Here is a 15,690-nt window from a genome sequence, read left to right on the forward strand (position 1 = left end):
ATCTCCTTAATTTAAGCCAATCAATTATAATTAATTTAAATTAGTTTACCTCCTTATGATCCTGTTTCGATTATGATCATATGCAGATTTACGCAGTGCACACCCTTAGATAGTGGCTATTGGTTTCCCTCACCATCTCAAAAAAAATGAAGGGTGTGTTTGGTTCATGATTTTATATACTAATTAGTGTAATTAAGTTGTTTGATCTAATTTTAGATAAGGAAGTTGGTACTATATCGTCGGTCTCATTAGCCCGACTCATTGAATCATTTCCTCAATTAGATAATTGTTGCCAAGTCTTCTAACCCTAGTCCATACAACAAGTGACTTGCTTACAGAACAAGTCTCGTGGTGGGATAAACATGGCTTTGGATGTTGTCCTAGCCGCATCCTTCACTAATTAAGAGTTTTGGAGCTAAAAAGACATTACCAATGTTTAATACTATAATTCTAATGAATTGGACATTATATTTTTAACTGTTATACAATGAGGACTAGTTATAATTTTCTACTAATTACCCAAAATCATATAAAAATCCTTAAGAAAGAAGAAAGAGATACACTCATAACTCTCAGAATATATCAACTAAACACACGCCAATGACCTTGTGGTCTAGTGGCACCCGGTGTCCTGGTTTACATTCCCACATGAATGATGGGAGTGGGTTTGAGCCTCAGGCAACTGTTGACTCTTTGTGTCTCAGTAGGTTGAGAAAGGTCAGCAAGTTATACTTTTTAGATTTATGTTAGAGTGACGTACTCCATAAAATTAAGTGAGATCTTACCATATAATTTTTTTTATTTTTTTTACAGTTTAGTCCAAACTTACTAGGCAATTAAATATGCCAAAAATGTTTGACTTCTAATACTGCAATTAATATAATAAAGCCACCACCAAATTAATTTATAGTAAATTAGATGATTGACTATACATATACACATTGTGAAAATGTCTCGAATACTCAATGTTGTCAGCTTAGACTCTAAAATGTTTAAGAATTGTAGGTTACACATCCTAACTTGACTCATCCTAGCGTTGAAAGAGTACACCGATTTAGACATCCGGTCCGGTTCGGAGGCTTTTTACAACTTCCGGTGGGGACGTTAATTCGGCGCACACTATTTGACCAAGTCATTAATTAATCAAATGGGACAGTTTAGCCGTTTAACTACCCGCGCACCACCAACCCATACAACCTCCTTGTGGTCCTTTGCCGGCTAGGATCACAGAACGAGGAGAAAACCTCGTTAAAAGAACATCCTTACATAGTCACATCCCTCTTTATTTGGAAATTTGAGATTTTATGATTAGAGTTAGAGATTCAAGTCTTATCATCAAAAAATAATTTTGAAAGGAATATTTTTAAATAGGTCAAAATTTATATACATGAAGTTTATGTTCTTATTACTGAATTTCGTAAGTACAAAACAAACATGGTAAGGCTCGGGTATTATATTGGGCTAATCCGGTAGAGAGAATATAGTAATACATACTAGTATAGGTTTAGTACCCAGCATTGAAAAGGTATTTATACTAAATTTAACATTGTGTAAGTCTCATCATGTGTTATTGAAAGATAACATGTGTTGGAACACAGTAGAATGAAGCGACAACAATTGTCTCTATAGTTTGAACCCGAACCGGGCTCGCTGAGTGGGCCAATAGTGTGCGGCCAACGCCTTACGTTATGGACTTATGGTACATAACAATTTTGTAAATATACCATTAAAGTTGTTTATAAATATAATGTTTATAACTATGAATGTCTTATCATCATTACAATTAATAAAAATTTTCATTTGTTCGTGTGGACGTAGGCTCTCGATCGAACCATGTAAACTTTTTTTTCATTTTATGTTATTGATCTCGAGTCTTGATCTAATTTTTCTCAACATTTAAGTTGTTTATAACAAAGTCGCACATTATAAATTGATCATCATAACAAAGTCGCACATTTTTCATTTTCATTAGCATAAATCGTTTAGTTTGATTTCGGCAAGTGTGATCTTATCCTGGGCGAGCAAAAAAGAGTGATGACGAAGACCCAGATCATTGATGAAGCTTTAAGCTCCCTGAAGGAACATAGTTTCGTAGTTATGAAACAGTCTGCGATTCAAGTTTTCTATAGCATAGTTAGAAAAGTTGTTTCTATGTCTGACTGTAAGGAATGGTTTACCATTCCATTGATCTTAATGTAAACGTTTTATGTTATGAATTAATGGAATAGCTACTTTTATCTTAAAAAAAATAAATAAATAAATTGATCATCATATATTTCTCCCATGAGATAAAGAAATAAAAAAAAAAGGAAAAAAAAAAAAGAAAAAGGAAAAAAGAAGTCCATAATTCCTTGCTATCTAGAACCTTTCAGACCAATTTTCTGAAAAAAGTAAGCAAATAGGGTGCGAACCCTAAGACTTGTATAACTGCGGTCAATTGTAGGTCCATTTCCTTGAACATTTAGACACCTCGACAGTAGACTTCAATGCTCAATAGTTGTTTAACTAATGAACAATTTCTTTTGCGTCTCCGAACAGGAAAACAGCTGTTAATGAATAAACAATTTCATGGATCACATCATTACTTATTTCTTCTATCGCAATTAGGGTTTTATATATTTAGCTTGTATAAATGCAGTCCATGGTTAACATAGGCCCAAATCCAAACTCTACAACCTCTTTAATTCTTTATAATAGGTCCAAGTTCAATCTCTATTTCTTTTAAATATTTGAGGGAATTAACTAATTAAGGATTAAACCTTAATCTTCTAATATCACTATATGATGATCTTACATTAAATACAAAATTAAATAGTGATTTTTTATTTTCTATAATAAGAGACTTTTTTATGTTCAGAATTATTTTTGATGATATTCAAACTATTGATTGAGTTTACAATTACGAATCAATTTCAGTTACTTCTATAGGTACGTAGTATTAATTATCTAGATGTTGATTTGCTTGAATCATATCACACAATTGATTTGTATGGATATGATTTTAATCAATAATTAATGTTTAAATTGAATAAAATATTTGAAGAAAGGAGTAAGAGGGGTTCAACTTTCCTGAATAGGAATACATATGACACGCATTCGAGTTCTTCTTGCCCTGCATACTTCAGTATAATATCCAAATGATTCTTACTAGGTTTATATCTAAATTTTCTTTTTGTAAAAATATATAATCAACATTATATTCCACTCCACCAGCTCCTAATGACTAAAATTTCTCAAAATTTATAATATTTTTTTTTGAAAACAAAATTTAAAATATAATTTTCCTAAAACGTAAATTTCTTTTTCTCAATCAATTGAAACACAAAGAGTCAGTATCGTCTCATATGGGAGAGTCATTACTCTGCCATCTGAGCACAAGGGCAAATTATGCTATGGACCCAAGTCCACCTTGCAATGTGGACCTGAGTCCAAAACTACGTCGTTTTTGTCTTCTTCTTTTTTTTTTTTTTTTTTTTTTAAATTAGTAAACATCTTGCTGAATATAGAGTTGTCCAAAAATGGGTGAATGTAGGGGTTTCAAAGTGTGAATGTAGAGTATAGAAATCGTGAATGAAGAGTTATGCATGTGGGAATCTGTAATAGAGGTAAGAAGTTCTAGCAGCTTGTAGCCCTGTAATGCGTGAATGTGGAGGCTTCAAATTGTGAATATGGAGTATAGAAATCGTGAATGTAGAGTTATGCATGTGTGAATCTGTAATAGAGTTAAGAAGTTCTAGCAACTTGTAGCCCTGTAATGTGTGAATGTGGAGTTCTCAAGTTGTGAAAATGTGGAGTATAGGACTTGTGAATATAGAGTTTTGAATGTGTGAATGCATAACCGTGGTAATATAGTTACTAAACATATAATCCTGTAATGTGTAAATATGGAGTTTACAAATTGTGAATGTAGAATATAGTGTATGTGAATGTAGACGCAGGTCTACCTTCCACGGCATAACAACCCGAGCACAAGGTGCTTGGCCTAAAACGTAAAAATTTGTGAGTGATTAAAAAAGATAGTTAATGAGTGGGCATTATCTACCTATACTTATATTTGGGACTTGCAAATTACCCCTCAAAAATGACACCAATACTGTCCATTGATCTTAAATCTTATGGCTGAAATTTTTTTATTAAACATTTACCTTTATTTTTTTTATCATTTGACCTCACCTTTTAAACAAATTGCGAATTTGCCATATTACTCCACACGAGTGCTTCTCAGTTCTCACTACTCCACACGAGTGCGTCTGACATTATTAATGTGGCCAAAATATTCTCTCTTTACTTTTGGCAGGAAAAGTAAAATAATGTGCCACTTTGCCATTTTCAAGCTAACTTTTCCATTTGTGCCAAAAAAAAATTATTTCTTTATTTGAATAATTTGATTCTTATGACACATTATGGCACCTCACGTTTATCAAGACACCTTTTTAGTTTTTCAATGTCCAGGAAATAAGATTCATGTCTGCTCAGTCGTTCAAATAATTGAATCCAGCTATGGGCTGCTTAATTACATTTTCAAGACATTCAAACACACGACTATATACCAACAACCTTTTTCCAGTATCATCGCTACTGATAGCTCCAAGCTCTATGCTGCCTCTGAAACTGTAAGTTGAAATCATTGTTTTCTGCATTTTGTTAGAAGTTAGTAAACAATTGTATATCTCTTCTACCTGTAAATGTTCCTTTTTATCCCATGGCATAGATAAGAAAATTAAAGAACAATTACTGTACCTTTTCTAATTACCATTAATATATCAAACTAATTTTGATTTTAGAGCACTGCAATTCTGCTGTTAAATATTTTTTTTAATGTAAATCAATGTATCAAGTAATCAATGTCAACAAATAATCAAATAGAACCTATAAAATTAGTATGCAACTTAGTAACTTTATTTATTCATCAATAACTAAAATAATGAAAAAAATAACAATCGGCTTATTAAGTTACAATGTTTTTGTTCTGAAAAAAAATAACGTTACAACGTTTTTTATTTGCACTAATCACCTCCTCAAAACTTTCAGGTTGACCAGTATATGGTGAGGAGTTTCTCAAGTTGCATTGATTGTGCTGGCTGTAGATTATATATTGATTCCGGAGCTGTAAGTTTTAATCTTTATTGTTTTGTATCTTCATGTTTACAACTTTTTATATATCTTTTAATTGCAAATGTTTCTATAAAATCAGTATGCAAGTTAGTAACTTACACTTAGGAACATATTCAATAACTAAATTAATGAAAGAGTTAACAATCAACTTATTAAGTTACAATGGTTTTAAGTTGCAATAATTACATCCTCAACCCTTTCAGGTTGACCAGTATTCGCAGAGGACTTTTTCCAACTGCATCAATTGTGTTGGCTGTAGGTTCTATACTGCTTCAAAAGTTGTAAGTTATAAACTTTATTGTTTTATATCTTCAAGTTTACAATTTTTTATATCTCTTTTAATTGCAAATTTTTCTTTCTATTTTGTAGCACAAGTATAAAAATTAAGGATGAATGTCTAAAAGATTTTACTTTCCTAATTAACATTATTAAGATGTATGCTTCATAGATTGAATAAACTAACACTTAATTATTCTAAGAAAACACTACAAACTACAAATTTACCAAATATATGAAATAATATACCTCCGTGCAACATGATTTTTGGGGAAAAAATTATAATTTAGGGGTGATGGATATGCACCTGGAAAATGTGATCTAAGTATCATTTATATCATTACTTACTGAGAGGTAACCACAACTGCTCTTACCAAAATATTTATGCGATATATGACAAATGTTACAACTTTCTATATTCATTATTTATTTGTGTATTACTTGATTTCACCACATATTAGCCATAACTTTCAGCAGCATGCAATACAGTAACAAAGAAAGCTAGATATCTGGATGGATCATCTTATATGTTTCTTAGATGAAGTTACAAAGACAGGCCGATAATTAATGGAAAGAGCAAGGATAGTGCCCCATTACAAATAGTTTAAATTTCTTGTAACAAGCTTATCACTTTGCAACACTATTAAGTTATAACCATTTAAGACGAAGTGGAAAAACCCCCTTATGCATTGATAATTTACTAAAATTTAAACAACCAATACATGTATTAAACAAAATAGCAATATAAATGTATAATTATTAATATGTTTACAATAAATATTTATCAAACAATATGTTTAAAAATATTTAACAAAATCTTTAATAAATATTTTTAACAAAGAGACTCGATATATTTAGCAAACAGTATGTTTAATAAATCAACATACTTAGCATTTTTTTTAGCAGTTTAACATTATTAGTATGTTTATTTACGAAACAGTTTTGCACTTACCAGTATGAATTAGTATATGTTTATTGAACATTAGTGGACATTTGTTTTTAAAGTTTAAAATTGTCATAGCAAGCAATAATATAAACAGGCAACACTAATACAAAATCACACAAAAGTCACAATCCAACCAGGACAATTTTTAGTTTTAAAAAATTAAGAAATTAAAAAATTAAAGAAAGCACTCACGGCGTCGTGTCGGAGGCTCGGATCTGGTGGCGATGGAGCAACTCAGGCCAGGCAGCCAACGACGAGCTGTTGAGCAGACTGCACCAGCCAACACCGAAGTCGACGGCGATTGGATCTAGCGATCGCTTACCACACACAACTGGGGTTTCGTCAATCCAGATCTACGGATCTGTCCTCTGTTTTTGCGTCGACGGGGTCACCGTTGTCCGGCGAGAACAGAGAAGATAGTTCTCTAATCTCTAGAAGTCGAAGAATGAGAGATTCGGACTTCACCCTTTAGAGAACAGAGGAACATATAACTCAGATTCTCAGATGTCAGAACTCCGTCAGGGGTGGTTGCGGTCTAGCGGTGAGAGAGAGAGACAGTGAGGGGCGGTTGAGGTCTGGTGGTGAGAGAGAAAGAGCGCGAGAGAGACACTGAGGGTTGAGGGGTGGTGGCGGTCTGCCGGTGGCCGGTGGGCGTCTCACATCTGGGATTCTCTCTCTCTTCCTCCACGATTCTCTCTCTCTCCACTCCGCATCTCTCTCTCTCCGCGTTTCTCCCTCTCCGTATGTTCGCTGCGGATGGAAGGAGTTGTTTGGAGCTAGGTTTGGCAGTGAAAAATTGATTATGAACATATAGTATGGTTTATGGGTTTGGGCCATGTGTGGCCCAATTCGGCCAGACATGGGCCTAATTTTAAAAAACAAATGTTTTTGGGCCTATTTTGGAACATACATACACCAATTATAATCCAAAAAAAGCTATGTACATATACATCAAAATATTCCGCAAACAAAATAATTACTCATTTCAATAAATAAATTTCCAAAAATCACATAAATTAAATGTTTACAATTAGTAAATTAAAATTTCAATAAATATATTAAATTCCATATTTAACAATGTTTTAATTTCAACCAAAAATAAGTTCACAAATTAACAAACTTTCAACAATATATTAAATTCATCAATTATCATAATTTCAAAAACTATTATATTTTCACTGAATACTATAATATATACATACATCAAAATATTCCGCGATCAAAATAATTACTCATTTCAATAACTAAATTTCCAAGTCACATAAATTAAATGCTTATAATTAATAAATTAAAATTCCAATAAATATATTCAATTCCCTAATTAACAGTATTTTAATTTCAGCAAATATAACTTCACCAATTAACAAACTTTCAACTTTCAATAATATATTAAATTCATCAATCATCATAATTTAAAAAATATTATATTTTCGCTGAATACTATAATTTCAATATTTATCATAAGTTATTACACTAAATATGCACAAGTTTATTTATATAACATATACATACATCCAAATACTACGCAAACACAATAATTACTCATCTCGATAACTAAAGTTACAAAATCACATGAACTAAATGTTTACTCTTATTAAAATATATGTTAAGCTATTATAATTTATTTTATACTTATGCTTAATATTTTCATCAAAATATTCCACAAACAAAACAATTACTCATTTCAATAACTAAATTTCCAAAAATCACATAAATTTAATATTTACAATTACTAAATTAAAATTCCAAAAAAATATATTAAATTCCTTAATTAACATTATTTTAATTTCAATAAATATAACTCCACCAATTAACAAAACTTCAATAATGTACTCAATTCACCAATTATCATAATTTCAAAAAATTAGTATATTTTCACCAAATACTATAATTTCAATATTTATCATAAGTTACACTAAATATGCACAAGTTTATTTATATAATATACACATATACAAATATACTAAGCACCAATTATCATCATTTAAAAAAATGATTATATTTTCACCGAATACTATAATTTCAATATTTATCATAAGTTACACTAAATATGCACAAGTTTATTTATATAATATACACATATACAAATATACTAAGTTACACATCCAAACACTACGCAAACACAATAATTAATCATTTCGATAACTAAAATTTCTAAAATAACATAAATTAAATAATTACAGTTACTAAAATATTATTAATCCATTATAAATTATTTTATATTTATGCTTAATATTTTATTGTTCTCCAATTTTCAGGTTTTAAGACAACTATTTGGTTTTAAAAAAAAATATAAATTAAATAATTACAGTTACTAAAATATTATTAATCCATTATAAATTATTTTATATTTATGCTTAATATTTTATTGTTCTCCAATTTTCAGGTTTTAAGACAACTATTTGGTTTTAAAAAAAAAATATAAGGTATGTTTTATTTCGTTCATAATGCTTATATGTGTTTTTATTGCTTTTTATGTGTGCTTTTAGTAATTGTTACCGAGTATATGATTTTTTTAAAATCCTATCTTTCGTGCGTAGTGCACTAGCAATGAGCGATATTAGTGGTACAAGTGGTATAAAGCCTGTTGATAAAGGTCAACAATGTACAAATGTTCAAAAGAGATGCTGTGAGAATATGTCTAAGTACGAATGTAGAAACCTACGCCGTAGGTTAGCTGCTAATGCTTTGGCGCTTGAGAAAGGAGAGAAGACTTCTCAAGCCAAATCACATTTTAGTGCTCCAATTATATCAGGTTTAATATAATATTTCTATGTTTTGCTTGGTTAATCAAATTATAAGTCATCATCAATTAAATTTTGACTCTATCTTTTTTTTTTCTTTTTTTTTCCCCTTTGGAATGATGGATGGATATGTGAATGTACATTGACATAATTTACATTGTTATCAATTGTGAAAAATTCGTGATTGGGGGTAGATGATTTTGAAAATCATCCTTTTAAATTGTCTGCTGTTAGTGATTGCACTTTTTGTGGTGCAAAACGATTCCAGTACGAACCATCGGGCTTTTGTTGTCGTGGTGGTGAAATCAAGCTGGTTTCCAATGCAATGCCTTGTGTATTGAAAAATTTATTCACCGGTTGTGATGAGGCTTCAAAGAATTTTATGAACTGTGTTAGAACTTATAATAACACATTTGCATTTACGTCTCTTGGAATACACAATCATGACAAAGATTTGTGCAGACGTAACAAAGGAATATATACGTTCAGAGTTCAGGGACAAATGTACCATCTAATAGATGATCTTATACCCCATGGTCATTCACCCCGTAATTTGCAACTCTATTTCTTTGACACTGATGCAGAAGTAGATAATAGAGTTGGGTACACTAATCGACTTGATAGAAGCATAGTTAGTGATCTTGTTGAACTTATGTCCCAAAATCCATATGCTCAATTTTTTAGAAGTCTCAAGGATGTCAAATTTGGGGATAACTTTGTTATAAGTTTGAACTCAACTACATCATTAGATCAAAGAGTTTATAATTTGCCTACAACTTCACAAGTTGCTGCAATATGGCTAGAGAATGATTCAGACAAAGTCCCAAATAATAGAAGCATTAAGGTGTATGCATGTAGTGGGCGTTCCCATAATGTTCAATACTATTATGGTTGTTATGACCCATTACAATATCCTCTTTTGTTTCCACTTGGTGAAACTGGTTGGCATGAAGGAATTGATAGGAATGTTGCCCTTACATATAATAAAGTAAGGAAACGTCAATCATGCATTATTGACCCTACAATTGTCTCATCTGTGGAAGAACTAATTGCGACTGAAGAATCAATTATTAGTGAGGGAAAAAAGAAAAGGTGTGTTTCTTGTAGGGAATATTATGCATACAAGTTTCAAGTGCGTTCAAATGATCAGTGTTTGTTATTACATACTGGAAGACTTTTACAACAATTTATTGTTGACATTTATATCAAAATTGAAAATCAAAGACTTGATTATTATAGGACACAACAAGATCAATCTAGAATTGAAACATATCAAGGATTAGTAGATAGTGTTGGTGTTGGAGCAAGTACTGGTTATGATGTCGGTCGTAGAATCATATTGCCAGTGTCTTTTATTGGTGGACCACGTGATATGAGGAGGAGATACATGGATGCTATGTCACTTGTTCAACGATTTGGAAAACCCGACCTTTTTTTAACAATGACATGCAATCCAAATTGGCTTGAGATTAAAGAGTTGTTATACTATAATGATGAGGCACATAATAGACTTGATCTTCTTGCAAGAGTTTTTCGAGCACGGGTTGAAGTAATGAAAGATGACATTTTGAAAAAACAAATTTTTGGTGAAGTTGCAGCCTATACATATGTGATTGAGTTTCAAAAGAGAGGCCTTCCTCATGCTCATTTTTTATTGATTCTACGCGGGAAACATAAAATTACTTCACCAGATCAGAGTGATAAGATTGTGAGTGCTGAAATACCAGATAAAAATGTTGATCCTTATTTGCATAGTTTAGTTGCAAGGCATATGATTCATGGTCCATGTGAGTCTTTAAATCCTACATTTTCTTGCATGGTCCAAAAAAGAGAAGGGAAAAACAGGTGTTGTAAAAGTAAATACCCTAAATCGTTTTCTAATGAAACAGTTTTGGGTGATGATTCCTACCCTATTTATCGTAGGAGGGATACTTTTAAAACTGTTTTTGTTAGGGGACATGTGTTGGATAATCGATGGGTTGTTCCTTATAACAAATATTTATTGGAGAAGTTTGATTGCCATGTTAATGTTGAAATATGTGCAGGAATTAAATGTGTTAAATATATTTATAAGTATATTTATAAAGGACATGATAGAGTTAGCATTCGGTTGTGTGGAAATAATGTTGTTGAGGAATATGATGAAATTAAAGAATTTCAGAATGCAAGATGGGTATCACCTCCTGAGGCAGCATGGAGGATTTTTAGCTTTAATCTTGCTGAAATGAAACCTTCTGTTGTGCATTTGCAAGTTCATTTACCAAACTATCAGTATATCAAATTCAATAAACACGAGAAGTTGGTTAGCATAGTTGATGAAAAGAATGGAGAACAAAATTATCGTTCTCGCACAATGCTAACTCAATTTTTCTATATGAACAGAGTAGATCAACTTGCAAAACAACTTAACTTATTATATCTTGAGTTTCCAGAATTCTTTGTTTGGTCATTGAATGATAAGCGTTGGCATCAAAGGAAACAAAGAGAGGTCATTGGAAGAGTTGTATCAGTTATGCCGTCAGAAGGTGAACGTTATTATTTAAGATTATTACTAATGAATGTCAGAGCTCCTACTTCTTTTTGTAGTTTGAAGATAATTAAAGGACATACAATGGAGACCTTTAGAGAGGCTGCTGAAAAATTGGGACTGCTATCCAGTGATTGTAGCATAGAGAGTTGTATTGAAGAAGCTATTTTGTGTCAAATGCCAACAAGTTTGCGACAGTTATTTGCTACTCTACTAATCTTTTGTGATTTACCTAATCCAGTAAGGTTTTGGAATAAATATAAGGAATTCTTTTGTCAAGATTTTATGAACTCAACTAAGTATACTAAGTTTGAAGCTGAACTCAAAGCACTTCAACTTGTGAAGCACTTGCTACAAAAAAATGGTAGAAAAATCACCGAATTTAAATTACCTGACCCTGATGTTTATCTTTCTGATTCCCAAAGACAATATAAAGAAGTTGAGGTAGAAAGAAACCTAGGAATCAATGAATATGACTTGCATTGTATTGACAAACTAAATGACATGCAACGATTGGCTTTTGATAAAATTATGGTTGCTGTACATTCAGATTGTGGTGGAGTATTTTTTCTTGATGGCCCTGGTGGAACAGGAAAAACATTTCTTTATAGATGTTTATTGGCAAAGGTTCGGTCACAGGGATTTATTGCACTAGCTACAGCGAGTTCAGGTATTGCCGCTTCAATTCTACCTGGTGGTAGAACGGCTCATTCTAGGTTTAAGATTCCTATTGATGGGGATAATAGATATGTGTGTAATATTAGTAAACAAAGTGCAGAAGCTGAATTACTAAGGCATAGCAAGTTGATATTGTGGGATGAAGCTTCCATGGCCAATCGTAAATGTGTAGAGAGTCTTCCATGGCCAATCGTAAAAAAAAAAATGTATGATATTTTGCAACTTTTCATGACATCAAATGTTGTGGCCTTAACTTGATGCTAGGTAATTATAAGTTAAAGTCTTTTTGGCTATTACACTTTTAATTCAAATTATATATATTATTTCAAAACAAATTCTCAACGCATTAATAGGTCATTGGGCATGTCGTTTCGCGCAAAGCGCGTGCCCGGTAACTAGTTAATGTAATAATAAAGAGAGGCATGATAGCCCGCCCACTATGGGAGTCTGGACCCATAAGCCAACTCACACTCCCAAGCCTCTCTATCTCACTTTACACTTACTTTCATCACTCTCTTAGCTTAGCTTAGCTTTAGCTTCATTCTTAGCACTTAGCCCTCACCTCACCTATCCTAACAAAAGCTTTGAAGCATGGCTGCTACTATTTCCCTTCCCCATTTTGCCCCTCCCACCTTCCTCTATTTTCTCCTCTTCTCCTCCTCACTCGCCATTGATATCACCACTCTCCTCTCCTCTTACCCTAATCTCACCGACTTCACCTCCCTTCTATCCACCACTAATGTCGCCGCCGATCTCTCCTCCCGCACCTCCCTCACTCTCCTCGCCGTCCCCAACGCCTTCCTCCCCTCCCCCCACCACCCTCCGTCCCCCACCAATATCGCCGACGTTCTCCGCTACCACGTCCTCCTCGAGTACCTTTCTTGGTCCGACCTCCGCCGCGTCCCGCCGGCCGGGAAACTCGTGACCACGCTCTTCCAGACGACTGGCCGGGCGTCCAGTAACTTCGGGTCGGTGAATATTACCCGGGATCCGGTCTCCGGCGCCGTCACCGTTCATTCTCCGGTTTCTAACGCCACCGTGATTTCGCTCGTCCGGAATGTTCCGTACAATGTATCTGTCTTTTCTGTTAATTCTCTTCTTGTGCCTTATGGAATCGATCTAATGGCGTCGGAGACTCGGCCGCCGTTGGGGCTTAATATAACCAAGACGCTCGTCGACGACCACGGCTTCAACGTCGCCGCCTCAATGCTCGCCGCGTCCGGCGTCGAGGAGGAATTCGAGAAGGACGAGGGCGGCGCCGGGATTACGCTCTTCGTCCCCACCGACGAGGCGTTTTCCGATCTACCCTCCTCCGCGAGATTCCAATCTCTCCCGGCCGACAAGAAGGCCGTCGTTCTCCGATTCCACGTTCTCCACTCCTATTACCCGCTCGGCTCGCTCGAATCCATCGTGAATCCGCTCCAGCCGACCTTGGCGACCGAGCAGAACGGCGCCGGGAGCTTCACGCTCAACATTTCAAGAATCAACGGATCGGTGACGATCGACACCGGAATCGTACGCGCGTTGGTGACTCAGACGGCGTTTGACCAAAACCCCGTCGCCATTTTCGGAATCTCCCAGGTTTTACTGCCCAAAGAATTCTTCGGGAAGAATCCAATTAAAGGAGACAAGCCTGGGAATGGCGGTATACCGAGCGGCGTTGCTCAGCCGCCTGATATTTCTCTCTCGCCGGAAAATTCCCCCGGACTGTACGGCCCGTCCAGCCATTTATCGTCCCCGCCGGGGCTCCGCCAAGACCTTTCCTCGGTGGGGACCAAGAACATAGTAGCAAGAATATTCTTGAGTGTATGCTGTATAGGATTCCACTTTCTGGTATGCCATTTGCAATTATTTTCGCCGTTAAACTTATAGTTTCTGAGATTATACACTTGAGAATTGGGGCTACGAAGAAAAATTAGCCATTTTTCAACTGAGATCTGAGAAAGATGTCCGATTTGTGTTGGTGCGAAGACAATCTAGCGCAGGGAGTAACAAATTTTGGCCTTTTGGGGGTTAAATTTCATCAATGTCCATTATTGCTGCTGTTGTAATCTGTAAAGTTTCGATTTTATTTATGATTTAGTAATTACAGAAATTCATGGTTAATTTTTGGATTTGTTTAAATTTGGTTTGTAGCTTTGCATTATCTTATTAGAGCAGTGATGCAGAGAAAGTGCAGATTGCAGCAGAGTTGTTCAGATGATGTAATGCTTCAAACTCTTTTGCCTATGCAGTTCAGAAAAATCTGCAGATTTTTTGGCTTTTGGTCAGAAAGTATGATGACACATTTTATCTAAACATAACTGCCCAGTGCCCATTTTTCTTTTACAGAAACTCAACAGACAAAGAAACATACAGAAGATGACCAAAGATGCTAGCTTTATCTAATAATAGAAACAGAAATTTTCTGGGTTTTGAGTGGTTACTGAGTACTTTTCCGGCGAGGGAAAATAAAGGGTGGGGTGGATGATGGATGACTTGTTTGGTGTCGTGTTGTTGTGGGATAAGAGAGGGGTATGTTGGTCAAGATGAAACTTTTGTGCATTACAGCAAATCCAGTTTGGATTGTCTGGGAGTTTGGCTGGTTGGATATTAATTAGTGGCAGGGAGAAAGGGAGTGACGATGATATGATCCGACAGGGAAAGATTGTTGCTCTTTCAACTTTAAACATATGTAAAGCAAACTAGTACTCACCATTTATATGCTAAATGTTCATAATTAAAATTGTGGATATTCAGTATGTACATAAATGATAACACTAAATATACAAACACATCAGAACCTACGCAGAACTCATTATACATAATTGAGATGGATGTATAGAATTTGTGGTTAGAATACACAGAATGTACAGAATATCACCACAACATACGAAGAACTCATCTTATAAGTTAGAGGTCAAATGGGAAACTCTGAAATGGGATTTCCAAAAAATCATTAATTAAAAAGATTCAAAACAACGTCGTTTCAGATCGAGATGGACAATGCATTGTACACTCCGATCTACAATATAAATTATCCTACATAATTGTGTGCACGCTCATACTTCAAGCCAATCAGGCCCATGTAGGGATTGGGCCTCCCCTCACCAATGTAGAATGTTAAAAAGATAATAATAATCTTAGAAGGCAAGCAATTAGTGAATAATGCAAAAAAAAAAAAAAAAAGATAATCAAATAAATCCCTAACAATATTTTCTCAATAAGCCAAACTAAGCGTCATTACCATTTTCTTTACACGCATATCTAATCACGTTTAGGGGTAATTAAGAATTCCTTAATTTAACACTATATAGTCTTAGGTTGCTATGTTTACGGGGAAATTATTGTTAAACGTCGGCTTTAGAGTTTAACATTAAAATCAAAGACTAAAAAGTCAAAACTTGCTCAGAAAAAGCGCTTAT

The 15,690-nt window shown here is 34.2% G+C and overlaps 1 protein-coding gene and 1 long non-coding RNA gene across 3 annotated transcripts; one reads left to right on the plus strand and one right to left on the minus strand.

Moving 5' to 3' along the window:
- Window positions 1-4,416: 4,416 nt before the first annotated feature.
- On the minus strand, window positions 4,417-7,130 carry LOC116016369. The gene is made up of 2 exons (XR_004097732.1): window positions 6,530-7,130; window positions 4,417-4,634 (listed from the first exon to the last, which is right to left on the minus strand). It is a non-coding gene; the product is annotated as an uncharacterized LOC116016369 (long non-coding RNA).
- LOC116016368 (fasciclin-like arabinogalactan protein 4) lies at window positions 4,634-15,020 on the plus strand. Of its 2 annotated transcripts, XR_004097731.1 has the most exons (5): window positions 4,634-5,109; window positions 5,319-5,396; window positions 8,724-8,763; window positions 14,423-14,490; window positions 14,618-15,020. XR_004097731.1 is itself a non-coding variant. In XM_031256604.1 (2 exons), exon 1 carries the CDS (start codon window positions 12,878-12,880, stop codon window positions 14,156-14,158), a length of 1,281 nt encoding a protein of 426 aa, XP_031112464.1. In that variant the 5' UTR covers window positions 12,771-12,877; the 3' UTR covers window positions 14,159-14,490; window positions 14,618-15,020. The 2 variants fall into 2 exon arrangements, 1 of the variants encoding a protein (XP_031112464.1); XM_031256604.1 differs by lacking the exons at window positions 4,634-5,109; window positions 5,319-5,396; window positions 8,724-8,763 and having other exon boundaries at window positions 12,771-14,490.
- Window positions 15,021-15,690: the final 670 nt, after the last annotated feature.

The sequence above is a fragment of the Ipomoea triloba genome, chromosome 4, assembly GCF_003576645.1.
Source record: "Ipomoea triloba cultivar NCNSP0323 chromosome 4, ASM357664v1".
In the NCBI taxonomy this organism is placed as follows: Eukaryota; Viridiplantae; Streptophyta; class Magnoliopsida; order Solanales; family Convolvulaceae; genus Ipomoea; species Ipomoea triloba.

What these genes read in the sequence shown, in the direction of transcription:
- LOC116016368 (XM_031256604.1), top strand. Translation starts at nt 12,878, where the DNA reads ATGGCTGCTACTATTTCCCTTCCCCATTTTGCCCCTCCCACCTTCCTC.